At 42.6% G+C, this 18,224-nt stretch overlaps 1 protein-coding gene across 1 annotated transcript in view; it reads left to right on the top strand.

Annotated features, from left to right (window-relative positions):
* Window positions 1-18,224, top strand: part of CATSPERB (catsper channel auxiliary subunit beta) — a 59,448-nt gene that overhangs the window by 33,394 nt on the left and 7,830 nt on the right. The window contains exons 18-23 of the mRNA XM_074997481.1: window positions 1,030-1,389; window positions 5,396-5,535; window positions 6,238-6,435; window positions 9,871-9,981; window positions 14,430-14,540; window positions 17,361-17,499. Of these exons, the coding sequence (XP_074853582.1) occupies window positions 1,030-1,389; window positions 5,396-5,535; window positions 6,238-6,435; window positions 9,871-9,981; window positions 14,430-14,540; window positions 17,361-17,499 (1,059 nt within the window). The remainder of the gene's footprint in view (window positions 1-1,029; window positions 1,390-5,395; window positions 5,536-6,237; window positions 6,436-9,870; window positions 9,982-14,429; window positions 14,541-17,360; window positions 17,500-18,224) is intronic.

An 18,224-nucleotide genomic window follows, 5' to 3' on the forward strand; every position in this document is an offset into this window, starting at 1 on the left:
AAAAACCTCCTTTTATTCTGTAACTCCCAGGGCTTTTTTTCTGATGGAATGCACTGGAAGAGAATTCTGGCACCTTTTTGCTGTTAGAACACCAGAAAAAATGCTGGTCCCACAGCAGCACAGGGATCAGGGCATTAAAACTGAATACCCTAACCCCTATAAGGAATTATCAGACTTAAGTTCAGGCACCCTTTTTTCTAGGGAAAAAAGAAGCACTGGTAACTCCACATGTTTTTTATCTCAGCATTAGGCTGACACTGGAAATTTTCAACCAGTTCAGATGTGCTACTCTGGAGTTACATAAGCTTGAAAAAGCGTCCCTCATTTTTATATAGATATGTAACCTTTTAGTGGAATCTGGCTTTGGTTCTATTGTTTTAAGACATTCAATGGACTTAGTTTTCCAGGAAGAAAAATGACTATGATATATTTAAAGAAATGTATATACAAATAAGTAATAAGTGATTGAAACTGAGAGAGGGTGCATTGCCATTCTTCACTTTATTCCAGAAATGGTCATTTGTATCAAAACTGAAAGCTGTATATTCACCCACCCAAACATGCCCTTCTTCAAACCTGAGGCCAGATGCTGCTTCCTGCTGCTGCGCACAAAGCATCTTCAAAGCTGGTTCAAGCAACCACCCAAGGGTTTTGTTGTTATAAAAATCTCATGTTGGAGTAGAGCTGGTGGTGTAGCCCTTATATCATGGTCAGAAGAAGCACTTGGCATTTCATGGGATCAGAGCCTATTTTTAAGAAATGTATTGCAATAGTAACTAACACAAATGTTTGAAATGCAATATGTGGTTTTATTCCAAAATTGTTGTTTAGGAGCATTATCCATTGAAATTATGAGCTGGATTCTGGCATCATGATTCATACTTGGTAATATTTTAATTTACATGTTGTCATACCAGTGGAGTAATAAGGTAATGCTCTGTTTGCATCAGGGTGCCATAATCTGGCTCTAGATTTGCATACTAAAAATTATTGAACAGAAAGTTTAATTATTCTCTATTCTTTACTTAGATTATAGTGGTTGGAGCCACTTTACTATTTTAGGTCCTAAGGCATTTACATCTTCTGATATTGAGAAGACTGTCGTGATTCCTGGCTTGAGCAGCTTCCTGATTGTTGAAATTCTGGATAATAGGAGTGCTTTGGCAGACGCTACCATGCCTGAGAGAGTGCCTTTCAACAAAACTTTGACCTCAGGCATGTGGTTTTTGTATGACTTTGGCACTAAGAATGGAAGAAAATGGAAGATTATAGTAGACACCTGTAGATACTGGATTCGAGAGCTTGATAATCAACCACTGAATGCCATTAAATATCTGGATCTTACACAAACATACAATTTTAGATTCAGAGTAACTCCTGTTAATCCAGGTGAGATTTTGAATATTGTTTCTGTTTCTTGAGCTTTGTCACCTGAATAGAAATTATAAAATGGCTATGAGGCTGGTTTAGGTGAATTTTACATGATAATGCCCACCATACAACGATACTGATTTCTGTTAGATGTAAATTGGGAATAGCTCCAGTGAAGGCAATGTCTGATTTTTCAAGCCTCTGCCATTTGCTGGAATTACCAGCTGAAATTGTGAATGCTTCTTTTTGGACAAAAAGGACATTTTTGAATCATATTCCACTTACCTCCACAATCTCCTCCCACCCAAAATCAAGCATCTTAGTATGGTCATTGTAAGGATATTGTAATCTTTACCACATGTTGATGGATGCTTTTTCTTTCCACTCATAATTCAAAACTGTATTAATTTTAAAACTTCAAGTCATGATCCAAATTTCATCAAGTCAATGGCAGTATTTCCATTCACTTTAGTGAATTTTGGATCCTGCCCTCAGTTCTCAGCAAAGGTAAGTAGTTTTTGAGCTGCTTGGAGAAATACGATTGATGAAATGGAATGCAAAGGTGAAGCTGAATTTTTTTCCTTTTAAACTGTGGTGTCATTTTTTTTTCATTTACATATAAGAACCAGATGATAACTGACTTCTGGACACTAGAAGTATGACAAAATCAAGCCACTGGGATAAAATAATACAAGAGAGAAAGCAAGAAGTGGCAGGGCCACAATGATTATGGATACTTTTACCACATATGTATTAAACCCACCATCAAGCCAGATTTCTCCACACCTCCAAAATATATTCTGCTATGCCCCTTTTCTTGCAAAGAGGTTTATTTAACAGAAGACAGCAAATAAACAGAAAAACAATTTAAACTTGGTCCTTCTTTTCATGCTGCTACTGCAGTGCTCTCAGGGCCCCCTCGCAGGTTCTCATTTCTAAGCAACCTCAGGACTGTCTCCCTGAGTACCAACGCCACTTTGTTTCAGGGGCCCCACACTGTGTGTTTTCCAGGGTGGCTCGCCCTCCCCAGGCACAGCCTGTGTCAATCAATCCCTCCTCTTCTTGCCCCCTACTCACCCTTTATAGCAGGTGTGGGGAACTTTTTTAGATCAGAGGCCACTGGCCTACAGAAAAACCAGTCGGGGGCCACATAAAAGTGAATAGTGAAAAAAACCAAACCCCACCCTCATTGCTGTGGCTCCTGACTGAGACACCTCACTCCCCTCACACTCCAGCCCCATGGGTGGGGGGTGATAAAGGGAGGACCGAGGTTCAGGGCTTCCCCCAGGACCAATTAACTGTTCTGGGGGCTCAGAGGGGCTTGGGAATTAGCGTGAAGGAGGGGACTGGGAGGGAGCAAAGTTGTGGCGTGTGAATGGGAGGGAGGGTGCAGGAGCAGGCTGAGGTGGGGAAGTCTGAGTGGGAGGCAAGATACAGGGTGGCAGAAATGGATAGGAGGGGTCACAGGAGCAGGATGGGGGCTCTTGGTCAGAGAGGGTACAAGAGCAGTTATAGAGATGTGGGGTCTGGGTAATGTGTGGGATGCTTACCTGGTGCAGCCCACCCTGCTGCCCCCAGGCACTGACCTCTGCTGTTCTTATTGGCCACAATTCCAGGCAATCAGAGCAGGTGAGGGGAAGCCTCTTCAGGCAGCACTGCATTACTGTTCCCCTAGCCTAGTGGGAGGAGAGCAGTAGCACTGCGTGGAGCTTGGAGCCGCTTCCTCCTACCAACAGGCAGAGCCTGTGGGCTGGATTCATGCCCGGCTTGTGTGAATCTGGCCCATGAGCCTCAGGGCTCACCCCTCCCACCCTGCTGTGAGCTGGATGCTGGGGAGGGGAGTCCCCAGCCTCAGGAACCAAATCCAGACAAGCCCTGGGCTGGACCTAGACCACAGGCTGGTGGTTCTCCACCCCTACTTTATAGGTGCAGGAGTCACTCAGCCTCCTTTAACTGGCTGCATTGCACTCACCTGCTTGACCCAAGAGAGCTGGGTATAGTCTATCCACAGTGACTGATAACCTTGTGATTCCCAGAAGGAACCAAATAAATTAACCATTGGTGTCAGTACTTTAGAACACGTATGCTCTTGAAGTAGCTTGAGACATGTGAAGTCTCCTTGACATCAGTGGGCATCCTCACATAAACACAGTTATTCACATGTGTAAATGTTTGCAGGATCAAGCCAGTACAAATGTAATGATCAGAATCCCTGGAATAGATCTCTCCTATAACTGCTAATGTAAATGAATGGAGTTGTGTGGATGTATTTGATAGCAGAAGTTGACTCCATAGCTGCAGTTTTATCCCAAACTGAAAATTTTAAACCTGTGGCTGGTAGTATGGTTGATGATGTGCAAAACAAAGATGAGCATGGTACCTAGGTGAGGATTTTACATAAATCAGAGAATTTTAGGATTGGAAGAGCCCATAGAATTTCATCATTTCTAAACCTCTGCCCAAAGCAGGTGTAACTAAATCCCAACTAAATCTTCCCAGCCAGGACTTTGTCAAACTCGGATATAAACATCTCTAGGATTTGAGATTCCACCATCTCCCAAGGTAACCCATTCTAGTGCTTCACCACCCTACTAGTGAAAAAGCTTTTCCTAATAGCCGCACTAGACCTCTTCCACTGCAACTTGAGACCTTGCTCCTCGTTCTGTCGTCTGTTACCATTGATAACAGCTTCTCTCCATCCTTTTTGGAAACCCCCTTCAGGTAGTTGAAGGCTTCTATGAAATCCCCCCCCATATGCCCCCACTCTTCTCTTCTGCATACTAAATAAGGCCAAACCCTCAGCCTCTCCTTGTAGGTCGTGTGCTCCAACCCCCTAATCATTTTCATTGCCCTCCACATCTTTTCTGTAAGGAGAGGAGCAGAGCTGGACACAATACTCCAGATGTACCCTCACCAGTACATACTAAATTGCAGATACAGAACAGCTTAAATGCATCCAGTGGGATCTTCTGAAGCACCCAGAGATAAATACAGGACCTAATGGAAACTTAATGAGACTTATGCTCCTAAATTCCTTAGACAATTTTGAAAGTAATATTATAATACAAAATATTACCAGTCAAATTTTCAGAATGATGGAGCCTGCTTCCTTTTAATACACACACACACACACACTCTCTCTCTCTCTCTCTCTCTCTCTCTTATACTTACTTTGATGGATTTATAGCAGAATTCTTTTTTAACAAAGAAATGGAATGAAGAATGATCGTTTGGAAAATAACAAGCAGCATGATATTCCAAGCATAAATGGTGGTAGAGGAAAAGGTGTAAAGGCCAGGGGGGGAAGCATACCAAAAGCTGCATTGCTGAGGGTAACAGTAGTGAGAGATGAAAGCTGAGATACAGGTCAGCATAGAATTGTGCAGAGCACTGAGCATGAGAGTGAGAAGCTAGATTATGAGGGGAAGTCTGAGGGACATGATCAAGTGCTGAGGGATGGATGTGATTTTAACAGCAGCACAGACTGAAGTGAAATGCAGGCAGGCCAGACAGGAAACAAGGGACCATTTTGTCAGAAGCTGGAGATGGATGGCAGAAGAGGGTCTGTTACTTGATCATTACCTGTTCAGTCCACTCCCTCTGGGGCACATGGCAGTGGCCACTGTCAGCAGACTGGATACTGGTCTGGGTGGACCTTTGGTCAGACCCAGTGTGGCCATTCTTATGTTCCTATGTTCTTATGAAATTCTCAGATATAACTCCCTTCAAAAATCTGCACTCATCTGCATGAGGATATATTACAGGAGCAGGTCAACTAAACTTTTCAGCTAAACTAAGTTACTACTAATGTGGAAGAGGAGACCATAAAGAGATGGAAGTAGGAGAAAACTCTTCTCTGTTCCCTCAATACACAGACACAAATCTGTTCCCTTTGAATAGCGAATTAGGCTGCAACTCTTAGTTCAAACTTGGGCTTAATTGTTCCTTGCTTGAGTTTTTCCTATACCAAGTAGCACATTGCTCCAAGTAATTATGATCTTTGTTTCTATTCTTGATTTCACAGCCTATGCAATCTTCCACATGCCACTAATTAAGCTAGTAGTTGGAAATCCATCCCTATTTAAACTGAAGACGAAAGATTACTGGGATGACACTGACAGTTACACGATGGAATTCTCTGTTACTAAGCATATTTACAAACAAGTAAGAACAGACAAGTAATGAGTGACATACTAGCTCCCATCTCTCTTTTTTTATTTAGCAGAGCTTTGATAAAGGGGGCATAGAGCAGATGATTATGCATTGTGAGTATTTATACTTACGTACAAACTGAACCTCGCTGATCTGGCACCCTTAGGATCTGACCCACTACTGCCAGCCCCAGATCCTGCCCCCCCACACCCCATCAGGCTGCCAGACACCAGCCCCAACCTCGCAGACACTGGCTCCTGCCCTGGTCAGGCTGTTGGATGCCAGCCTTGGCCGTGTGGACACCAGCTCTGTCCGAGCTGCTGGATGCCAGCCCCAGCCCCTTGAACACTGGCTCTGACCTCAGACTGGCTGCTAGATGCTGACCTCAGCCCCACAGACACCAGCCCTCCTGTCACCAGGCTCCTAGATAGCAGGGCTCCTAGACCGGAGCTCTCTGGTCCTGGACCATCCCTGGTCCGGCATGGGGACATGGTCCCTGTATACTCCATCTAACTTAATACAGAAATCTCCAGATAAATGTCAAGTCATATAGGTTAAAGTCATCCCCTTGCTGTGGATGATGTTAACAGACCATTCCTAAGAAGGCTGCATGGCCATAGGTCATTACTTGCTTTATTTGCAATGTTCATTGTAATGTTATTCTGTGTATGTTTTGGATATACTCATTTATTTTTACCATACGAACTTTGACAGGGTAAATCTTCAATAGCTGTCATTGTCCCAAAAGCATCACTTGTTTGTGATGTGTCAACAATTGTTTTAACGCTGAAGAGTGGTTGTTCGTACAGTAAGTCAATGCACTACATTTCTCCAGTTTCAATATCTGCCCAAAGCTGGCTGAATGGAGACCCAGAAGATTCATATGGTTTCAAACTCTTAAAACAGTTGCCGGTAAGAGAGCTAAATAATCATCACGTTTATATGCAAAGGAAGTATTGTTCAGCCTCCCCCTCATTTATGCATCCCCTTTTGTTGGAGACATTGAAGTCACAATTAACAGTGGATTATGCATATTTGCACACACAAGTTGAGAAAGTGAACACAGACTGATGTCCATATTTTTGTAGGTGCATTTAGTTGTGCACAAAAATATGTATTTAAAATCAGAGGCCAGGGCTTGAAAGTTGGATCAAAAATTATTATACTTTGTTAAAAATATGCCATATTTATGTTATAAATAAATATGCTTATGTTAAGTAAATCAAAATGTTCATAGAGTCTAAGGCCAGAAGGGACCACTGTGATCATCAAGTCTGACATCCTGCATAACATGCCAAAGAACACCTCCAAAACAAATGTTGTTGAATATCTTTTCATCAAGCATCCAAATGTTATATAAAAATGGCCAGTGATGGAGAATTCGCCATGACCCTTGGTTAGATTGCCAAGGACTAATTATCATCACTTTAAAAATGTGTACTTTGAGTCTGAATTTGTCTAACTTCAATGTCCAGCCATTGAATCATGTTATACCTATGTCTACTAGGCTGAAGAACCCATTTCCAAATATTTATTCCCTATGTAAATATTTACAGATTGTGATCAAGTCCTCCCTTAACTTTCTCTGTATTAAGCTAAACAGACTGAATTCCTTGAATCTACCACTGTTTATGCATACTAGGTTTGTGTTATCCCTTTTGTCTCCATCATGCCATTTGGAACTCATGCTTGGCTGATTATTCTAGGAAGCAGTGGCTCTAAAAATATAGATGGAGGTCATGCTGGATGGAGTCCCATCTTATAAGTATATCCAAGATTCATTGGTTCTAGATGTATACATTCACATTTAGCCATTTTAAAACGCATATTGTTTGCTCGCACCCAGTTTACTATGTGATCCAGGTTCCTCTATAGCATTGACATGTCCTGACTTCTAGGTCATTTGCAAATTTTATCAGTGATGAGTTTGTTTTCTTCCTAGTCATTGATAAAATTGTTAAATAACATAAGGTCAAGAATGGACTCCTGCAGGGACTCCTGCATTGGATGGTTCCCCATTTACCATTACATTCTGAGATCTATCAATTAGCTAATTTTTAAACTTCTACTATGTGTATTTTTTAATATTTTATCATTCTGGTATTTTTAAACAGAATCATATGGCACCATCTCAAATGTTTGGTGGAATCTAAATGTATTTCATCTGCACAATTATCTTTATCAGTCAAATTTGTAATCTCATTTTTAAAAAGATATCAATTTAGTCTGATAAGATCTATATTCCATGAACCAATGTTGCTCAGCATTAATTATACTGTTCTCCTTTGTCAGCGGTTTCAATGTTTTTTCTAATTAAATTATTTCTTTTCTCCCAGGTGACTAGATTTGCAATTACTTTTGACTTTGTGAAACTGCTCTTTTTCAAGCACCACATAAAACTAATTTGGACTTTTTTCTGTTACATATTACAAATACAATCAAGTTAGACTCACTTGTTACCTAAGTTTCCATTCAATCTACATCTCATAGAGCTGGAAGGGACCTTGGGAGGTCATCAAGTCCAGTCCCCTGCCCTCTTGGCAGAAGCAAGCACCATCTCTGACAGATTTTTTTTTAAATCTATTTGCCCCAGACCCCTGAAATGGCGTCCTCAAGGACTGAGCTCACAACCCTGGGTTTAGTGGGTCAATGATCAAACCAGTGAGCTATCCCCCACACTTTAGCTGCCAAGATGACAGTTAATATAGAATTCTCCCATGTTGTTTAAGTCAGGCAGTTGTCATCTATCATATTTGGAGATTCCTAGGATATTTCAGTACTTGCTATATGAGACCTGTGATCTCACAGCTTTTTTCCCCATACCATATAGATAGGCAGTACAGGAATGATTCTCTAATGTAATTTGGTGGTCTGAAGTTAATATCCTATCTTTGTGCGTTATCATCTGTTAAGTAGGACATTAATTTCCTAAGCATTCAGGGACATTTTTTCCAAGTTGTCAATGACTTGGAAACAGCCCCAAACCCACCCCCCCCACACTTTGAAGATTAACCCGACTCAGCACCAAACCAGCCCCCAGGACTAACTCATACACCCAAAGAGGCTCTCAGCCTAACCCCGCCTGAACAAACTCTGCCCGAGTTAGTGCCTCCCATTACCTGACCCAACACAGCAGATGAATGTGCTCCTCTAACTCTAGTCCCGAAGCACCGATTTCATTGGCCCTCTATGGCAATGCAAGAGGCCAGTAGCAGCCAACGAAAGGCGAGGATGACGCAGGACCTGTCTGGCTCCCCTTCCAGATAGCCATTGGCTCCCTTGCCCCACCCCCATTGTGCATGTGCTGGCTACTTTATAAGTGAGGGGCTCTCTGCAGCTCCCTGCCCTGCCACTGCTGAGATAATGGAACTAAATTCAGTTGGTTTAATGGCTGGATCCCTCCCTCTGGCCTGCCAGCTGTTAAACCAATTAAATTTAGTTCTACTGTTTCAGCAGCAGCCAGGCAGTGAGCCACAGAGGAGTCAGCAACAGTAGCGTCTGGAGCCACAAATGACTCCTTAGAGCCACATGCAGACCTCCAGAGTTGCAGGTTGCTGACCCCTGATCATTTTCTTGTGCACCCTTATTTTCACTTCACGGAACCCCCAGGTTCCGTGGAACGCCATTTGGGAAACACTGATCTAGAGTATTTTCTCTCAAGATTCCTACGCACCACAGATACAGAAGCTCTGAAATGGGATTGGAATCAGGGAGCGGAGCAAACCTGAGAACCAAGTTACTGAGTTATGATATTAACTTGACCTTTGAATACCTCTTGCATAATATGGGTTATCTTAAACACACCAATATAAGATAGCTGCATGGTTCATGTTCCAACTTGGGTTTTCAATCATTTGAAATTTCCAGAGCAGACTTAAGATATTACAAATCTGTCCAATATAAATTGTATTTAAGATACAAGGTATACAAAACTTTGCATAGTATCTTAAATGTCTGAGACAACCAAATCCCTTACTAGGGTCAATATGTAAGCATGTCAAATGTTAATGAATATGTGTCAATTTAAACATTCAAATATAGGATCTGAATGTTCCATTTAGAAGTCCATATTTTAAACTTGAGGTGATTTTGTTTATAATGCATTTTATTAAACTTGTAATCATATATTTTAAAAAGATAGATAGCTATTTTTCTATTTGGAACAACAGTTGACATAGAAATGAGATTAAAAATTAACAGCCCTGTTTTGTGTTTTCTGTGATTAATACCATTTACATTTCTTCTGCCGAGTTGTTCAGATAGTAAGGGACTCTAGCATCGTTCTTCTGACTACATCTGCATGTGTATTTATTCATATTCATCTCCCTTCTGTGATATTCTATACAGGTAAACTACAGGCCTCCCTCTAAACTGGGAATAGCTGTTCCACTCACTGATAACTTTTATAATGCTGACCCCAGCAAACCTAGAATGAGAGATTATTTTGCAGGATCAAAAGTAAGTCTTCTATAATCATTGCATTGTTCCTGAATGTTCTGGGGTCAGGAGTGCTTTCAATATTGTTCAATATTCAGTTTTCTGTCTTTCACTTTAAATAACCAGTGCTGCAAAAGAGCAAAGAGAAGCAAGTTTACAAATAGGACAGTTAGTGATATGCCAGCTTCATCTTTTTCATATTGTGCAGGGTAAAATCATCTTTTCTATATATTGGATCTACAGCAGGGTATATGGAGCATTATAGCACCATTAGCATGTTTTGACAGAAACTGCAGTATATAACTGTAGCTTCTGCAACAATAGAGAGGAAGGACAGTGGAAACTGAATGGCAGCAGAACTGCTGGGGATTTTTTCAATAGGAAAGACTGATTACTCAGAAATATCTTAGTTTTGATTCAACTTTTGCTGGGAAGGCCTTTCAATCCAAGATGGAAGTTCTGGTGAAAAAATGAGGTGAGTGAGTGATGGAGCAGGCAGGTGGTAGAGGTACTTGTATAGCTGTGGGAGTCTCTGGATCAAGTCCCTGCTCTGCAAACTTTGGTTCCTTTTCCTGTCCCTGTCAGGGAGCGAAATGAAAACATACAGCTTGCTAATCAGGAGACACTATTTTTCAGCTATGACTTCCTAAGTTGGAATGCCATGTCTACATGTATAAATAAATGGCCAGAAAACTCCAGAGTTCAGAGCTGATTGCCTTTACAGGAACCAGCCTTTCATGAAAACCCTCCTGCTCCACAAGATGTTTCCTCCGTGCTTGGATCCAGAATTCCTCTCCCTGCTCTGGAATAGTCTTTTGTTTCTTCTCACAGGCAGTGTGATTCCCTATCAGACATAATGTTCTTTTTTACACCTAGGTGATTTTAAATATTTACCATTGTCTCTGATGGTTTTTCATCCAAAGCCTTCCTCCATCCCACAGTTACACAATTGAGTTTTGCCTTATATCATTGGCTGACCAGAGTGACAACTCCCTCCTGGTTGCATGTGCCTTCACCAGGACATTTTATCCCTGGGTAACAGTTTACTTCAAGACCACAAAGAATACTTTCTATATCATTATATTATGTCTTCAATATTGACCACACATTTATTTCAGTGATTGTATGTCTTGTTTCAAGCTGTGTGTAGAAGCTTGGCAGGTTACCCCTTGCATAAATACTCTTCAAGATGTGTTTGGTGTAGGGAGTTCATCAGGCCTGAGATAAACATTGTTTGCAAAGAATACAGGATCATTTGTCAACGGGCCTTTGTGGCTCACTGGGCCACATCTTCACAATAGCTTTTGGCTCATTGGACAAGAAACCTAAGTGGCTTTGTCCGTACTTTGTCAGTGATGTTTCCATGTTGGTTATTGCTGGGTTACTACCTGGTCTGCATACCTTTACCGAACACTGTACCAGTGGTTCTCAAACTTTTGTATTGGCGATCTCTTTCAAGCAGAAAGCCTCTGAGTGTACCCCCTCCCCTCATAAATTATAAACGCTTTTTCACACATAACATTATTATAAATGCTGGAGAAGTGGTGTTTGCTGGTACCTCACAAACCCGCCCCCCCCCCAATATAATAATCTCCCAACCCCCTGAAGGGTCAAAGCACCCAGTTTTAGAACCTACACACTACATGATTACAACTGAAACTAGGCTGGAGACAAATTTTGGAAAGTCAGTTCTGCACTTACTGTTCAAATAACATTTGATTCCCACCCTCTTCTGTTACTGCTTGTGATTCATGTGGGCAGATTACAAGTCTGCAGCCACTTGAAGGAAAAAAATAGTTATTTACTTACTGTAAGTGTTGTTCTTTGAGATGGGGATGCAACCATGCATTCCATGGCACAGCCTCATCCCTTCCAGTGCAAAAGAACTGAGGAAGATCAGGGTAGTTCCACCCTTAAATAGTCTTGGGAGGGGCCAGAAAGAGAAATGAGGGCTCACGCACCATGTTCTCTGTCTTCAGCACACTGTGTGGCTGTGTCTGCACTTGCATTCCTCTTTTGAAAAAGGAATGCAAATGAGAGAAATCGAAATGTCCATGAGGCAATGATTTACATATCTCGTGATTCATTTGTGTAATCTCTTTCAGAAAAGTTTCTTTCAAAAGAAAAAAAGCGGCGTAGATGGGGCTCTTTCAAAAATAAACCCCATCTTCGAAAGAACCCTTTTTCCTATTTTGTTTCAGGAAGAAGACTTCTTTTGAAGATGGGATTTATTTTTGAAAGAGACCCATCTAGGCTGCTTTTTTCCTTTCAAAAGAATCTCTTCCGAAAAGAGATTATGCAAATGAATCATAAGATATGACTGGAAGAAGGCAAACGTAGTCCCCATTTTTAAAAAAGGAAAGAAGGACAATCAAGGGAACTATAGACCCGTCAGCCTTACCTCAATCCCTGGGAAAATAATGGAGGGAATCCTCAAGGAATCTGTTTTGGAGCACTTGGAAGAGGGGAAAGTGATCAAAAGTAGCCAACGTGGATTCACCAGGGGCAAGTCCTGCCTGACTAATCTGATTAGCTTCTATGATGAGCTAACAAGCTCTGTGGACATGAGGAAGTCAGTGGATGTGATATACCTTGACTTCAGCAAGGCTTTTGATACCGTCTCCCACAACATTCTTGTCCATAAGTTAAGCAAATATGGATTGGATCCTTGGACTATAAGATGGATAGAAAGCTGGCTTGATGGTCAGGCCCAAAGGGTAGTGGTCAATGGCTCAAGATCTGGATGGCGGTCTGTTTCAAGTGGAGTGCCGCAAGGCTCGGTTCTGGGGCCTGTGTTGTTCAACATCTTTATTAATGACCTGGATGAAGGACTGGATTGCACCATCAGCAAATTTGCGGAGGACACAAAACTAGGGGGAGAGGTAGATTCATTGGATTGTAGAGAGAGAATCCAGAGGGCTCTGGATAAATTTGAGGACTGGGCCAAAAGAAATCTGATGCGGTTCAATAAGGAGAAGTGTAGAGTCCTGCACCTGGGGTGGAAGAATCCCAAGCATTGTTAAAGGCTGGGGACCAACTGGCTCAGCAGCAGTACGATGGAAAGGGACCTAGGGATTATGGTGGATGAAAGGCTGGATATGAGTAAACAGTGTGCCCTTGTAGCCAAGAAGGCTAATGGCATACTAGGGTGCATTAGGAGGAGCATTTCGAGCAGATCTAGAGAAGTAATTATTCCTCTTTATTTGGCACTGTTGAGGCCACATCTGGAATATTGTGTCCAGTTTTGGGCCCCCCAGCATAAAGAGGATGTGGATTTGCTAGAGCAGGTTCAGCGAAGGGCAACAAAAATGATTAAGGGTCTGGAGAACAAGACCTATGAGGATAGGCTGAGGGATTTGGGCTTGTTTAGTTTACAGAAGAGAAGACTTAGAGGTGATTTAATAGCAGCCTTCAACTTCCTGAAGGAGAGCTCTAAAAAGGAGAGTAAGAAACTGTTCTCGGTGGTGTCAGACGGCAGAACAAGGAGTAATGATCTGAAGTTGAAGAGGGAGAGGTGTAGGTTAGATATTAGGAAAAACTACTTCACCAGGCGGGTGGTGAAGCATTGGAATACGTTGCCTAGAGAGCTGGTGGATTCGCCATCCCTTGAGGTTTTTAAGTCCCAACTGGACAAGGTCCTGGCTGGGATGACTTAGTGGGGGTTGATCCTGCTTGAAGCAGGGGGCTGGACTAGATGATCTCCTGAGGTCCCTTCCAGCCCTGTGATTCTGTGATATGCAAATCAGTGGCTCATTTGCATTTTTTATTTCCCTCATTTGCATTTCTCTTTCGAAAGAGGCATGAAAGTTTAGACACAGCCTGTATATGCACATCTGAGTGGAATACACATCCACTGCTACAGCCTGAAGAACAATAGTTGTGGTCTTTCAAATTTGTTAGTCTTTAAGGCACTGCAGGACGGCATGTTAGCTATGACACATAAGTTACTCATTTTTTAAGTGTTTCAAAAGAAAATATCACAACATTTCAGTCTGGTGAAAAAGATTGACTTTATGTCCTGGTGTGGAAGAAAAGACTACTTTCCCCAAACTCAGAAATGTTCACAAAATTCAAATTCAGCTCCCTGGCCAGCTCTTGTTTATATAATGTGGCATGAAAGTCAAATGATAAGATCAACATGAAAATAAATTTCTTCGTAAGGTCCAATTAAATATTTTTGAATGTTGCATATGAGGGAAAATTCTAATTTTGAATTTTTCACCCTGATTAGGAATTGAATCACATTTTGCAACCTCAGAAGTTCCCACAGAATGGAAATTCTGAATTTTGACCTTCTCTAGCGCTCAAATTGGCCACTCGCAAATCACACATTTATCTCTCTCAAATAAACAGAGATAAGTAATTGCATTTATTTAATCATGTTTTTTCCTCTCTTTTTAAAAAACCTCTTGTTTTCAGATTTTAACTAAGAAAGTGAGGTAAACTCAGGTTTTGTGTCCTTCCTACAGAATTCTGGAGCCTATAAGCAGTGTGTTAACAAGTCAAGTCGGGTAGAATGTAACTGCAATGACAATGAAAAACTATCCTTTTTTGTTGCTTTCTCAGACTGCAAGGAAAAGGTGAGAACTGTAAGACAAGTCTGAAAATAATGTATTAAGATTGAATTCTCGCCTTAGCTATGTTTAGGCAACCCTCCTGACTTCAGTAAGAATTGCATGCATAAAATGGGCAGAATATGACTCTCAGGATGTGTCTACACTAGCCCCCTAAATGACATGGACCAGGAAATATCAATAAAGCACTGCCATGCACATGCAGCACCTCATTAGCATAATGGTGGCTGCGCAAATTTCAAAGCTGCTAACTTCAAAGTGCTGACAAGCAGTCTAGCTGTGAGGGCTTCAAAATACGTGCCCAGCTTTGAATTTCCCTTATTGCCAATTCGTTTTGGGAGTAAGAGAATTTCAAAGTTGGGCGCATATTTTGAAGCGCCCACAGCTAGACTGTCTGTCAGAACTTCAAAGTTAGGAGCTTTGACATTCGTGTGGCTGTCATTATGCTAATGAGGCACTGAATATGCATGGTAGCGCCTCATTGATATTCCCCGGTCCATGTCATTTCCACGCGCCCTTCAAAGAAGGAGGCTAGTGCAGACACGGTCTTCAGGAGACATCTGAGCTCATCAGCGTAAGTATGTGAGTATTGACTCACTGTTAATACTCCCTCTCCTACCTGGTCATGGCGTAACAGCTCTCTCTGCTCTAGTGCTCCCCTATCAAAAATTATTCCAGTCTTGTGGTGGTCTCATCTAGCAATTCATCCTCTGGACAAGTCAGATTGTAAGTGTACACCTTCTGATATAACAGAAGTGCAAGTGAAAGTCCAAAACTGTTGTAGTGCAAGTTATCCTTTTGCCCCCTTGTCACGGAGTGGTGTGAGGGGAGGGTCACTGACTCCTGCACGCCCATCCACAGCCAGATGTGACTCTCAGCCAGCAGGTAGAACAGAAGGTGTATTAGTTTATATTAGCACAGAAACCAGAAGCAGACAGTACAATCCATGTTGAGGGGAGGGAGGCCAGAGCCAGGGACCTGACCATTTCCCTGTACAGCCAAAAACTGCCTGCTTCCAGCTGCCTAGTTCAAATTCAAACCACCAAGCCCATCGTCCCACCTTTGTTCCGCTTCCCAGCAAAAGGTGCTATCTGGCTGCATGTCTCCTACTCCTGCCCCTCCAAGGCTGAGTTTATGAAGGCATGGCCATTGTGTATGTGCAAAAATTATCACACCCAAAACTCCCATCACCATTTAGGTATTGATGCAGTGCCTAGAGAAACTGAGGCATACACCCAGGGTTGCTACAGGACACTAGAGATATGTCTACATGTGACTGCTACATCAAAATACCTTATTTCGATGAATAACGTCTACACGTCCTTCAGGGCTGGTGCCGTCGACTTTCAACGTCGACGTTGGGCAGCACTACATCAAAGTAGGCGCTGCAGGGGAGCATCTACACACCAAAGCGGCCCACATCGAAATCAGGGTGCCAGGAACAGCTGCAGGCAGGGTCAAAGGGTGGACTCAACAGCAAGCTGCTCCCTTAAAGGGCCCCTCCCAGACACACTTGCACTAAACAGCACAAGATCCACAGAGCTGACAACTGGTTGCAGACCCTGTGCATGCAGCATGGATCCCCAGCTGCAGCAGCAGCAGCCAGAAGCCCTGGGCTAAGGGCTGCTGTACATGGTGACCATAGAGCCCCGCAGGGGCTGGAGAGAGCATCTCCCAACCCCTCAGCTGATGGCCGCCATGGCCAACCCCTCAGTCCTGATGGCCGCTATTTCAATGTTGCGGGATGCGGATTGGCTACACGTGCCCTACTTTGACGTTCAACGTCGAAGTAGGGTGCTATTCCCATCTCCTCATGAGGATAGCGACTTCGACATCTCGCCGCCTTATGTCGATTTCAACTTCGAAATAGCGCTTGCCACGTGTAGACGTGGCGGGCGCTATTTCGAAGTTGGCGCGGCTACTTCGAAGTAGCCGGCACTTGCAGACACGGCTTAGGAAACACATTCAACATAAAATCCCAACAACCCCCACTTTGTCACACCCCTCTTGGGCTACTATTTCTCTCTCTCAAGGCTCCATCTTCTTCCCACCCTGAGCTAAACATTCTTGTATTAGGTTTGTGCTCCCCTCTCTTAGGGCTGGTTGAGGAAATCAAGCGCACCCTTGACTCTTGGTTCCAGTCCAGAGGACCCTGTCTTACTTAGATAGGTCTGCTGCTGCTGTTGCTGCTGCTTTTTTCTTGGGCCATATCCTATCTCTGATTCCCCCAGTGCTACTTCCCAGTGCTTAACACTGCCTTTTTCCTGTTTACCAGGCTTCCTGCTGTTCTTTTGAATCTCTCAGTTCTCTTCATTTGTCTGCTTGAATATCACTCCTTCAGGACTGCCTTTCCTGTGGGATTAATTCCATCCCCTTAGCTTTCTTCCATCTCCCTCCCCCAGAAAGAAGGAACTCCCTTCCTTTTCCTTTCTGGTCGGTCAGTCATTCATTCATTCATTCAATCAGTCGGTCAGTCGGTTGGTCACTTGCTCGCTCGCTTTCTGTCTCTCTCTTCTCTCGCTCTCTTTGTCTCACTCTCGCTCGCTCTGTGAGATCTCCCCTGTAGCTTTTAGTTTCTACTTTTATCAAGAAGACTCCACTTATCCCCAGCTTGCTCTTATAAAAAAATCCACTCTGACATGTCCTCCAGGTGCATCAGGATGGGCTTACTGAGCTCTCAGACTCCTGGTAAACTTGGCTCCTTTTGGGGATAAATACTCCCACCATAGTGAGGCTTGAATTTTTAAAGTGTGAACTAAAGAAGCAATGCAATCACAATCTTTCATTTTAAATGCAACTAAAAAGTGATATCAACTTGCATTTTAGGCTTTAAGGATGAAGTATCCAGTTACAAGGCTTCCAGTCAATTTCAGAGTTAGCAGTGAGAATGGATATACACCACTGGTATCTCCTTTTTTTGTCACAGTCACAGAAGTTAATAATAGGACAAACTGGGAAGTTGCAGGTATGGATGGAGGATTTGTAGAAAAAAAAATTTTGATAGCAGACTGGGCTAGGAAAAAGTGTTAAGGTTTGTAAGGCTTTTCTGTAGATGGACATTTCTGCTGGAAGTTTGCCTTTCCTTTCTCACCAATTTTCTTAACAAATCTGGGCCAGGACTCCCATTTAGATCCTGATATATGTAGCAGATCTGTCTCAGTGGTGAAGTAGGACAGCAGAGGATGACAATACCAAGAATTGTCTGGTTTGTCTCAGCCAACACATTCCACTGTTAAAAAGACCCAGTAAAAGATGCAAGAGGAAAATGTAAAACTTCAGCCAGACTGGTTTGTTGGCTCTCTCCATGCACTTCCCGTTGACTTAAATGGGAACAGGATTCAAACCCCCCCCTCCCCGCCAACACAACATTTAAAAAGTCCCTTTGAAGCAAATAGGGCCGTCTCCTTCCACAGACAAATTGAAGACAACAGGAGTTTTCTGATATAGGAATTGCCAGGATGGAGCCACTCAAGTTTTGACCTAATAGAATTTGATAGCAAAATTCACATTGATGTCAGTGCAACCAGGATTTCACACGTGAATCTTCAAATTTAAAAATTATTCAAACTGTTCAAGGCTGGGATCCTGGCTTTATCTGTAATTTGTAAAGGGTCTAGTGCAATGGGTCCTGTTCCTGATTTGGTTCTCTGGGTGCTATTGCAATCAAATAAAAATTAGCACAGTAATATT

This window comes from Carettochelys insculpta, chromosome 6, assembly GCF_033958435.1.
Source record: "Carettochelys insculpta isolate YL-2023 chromosome 6, ASM3395843v1, whole genome shotgun sequence".
Classification (NCBI taxonomy): domain Eukaryota; kingdom Metazoa; phylum Chordata; order Testudines; family Carettochelyidae; genus Carettochelys; species Carettochelys insculpta.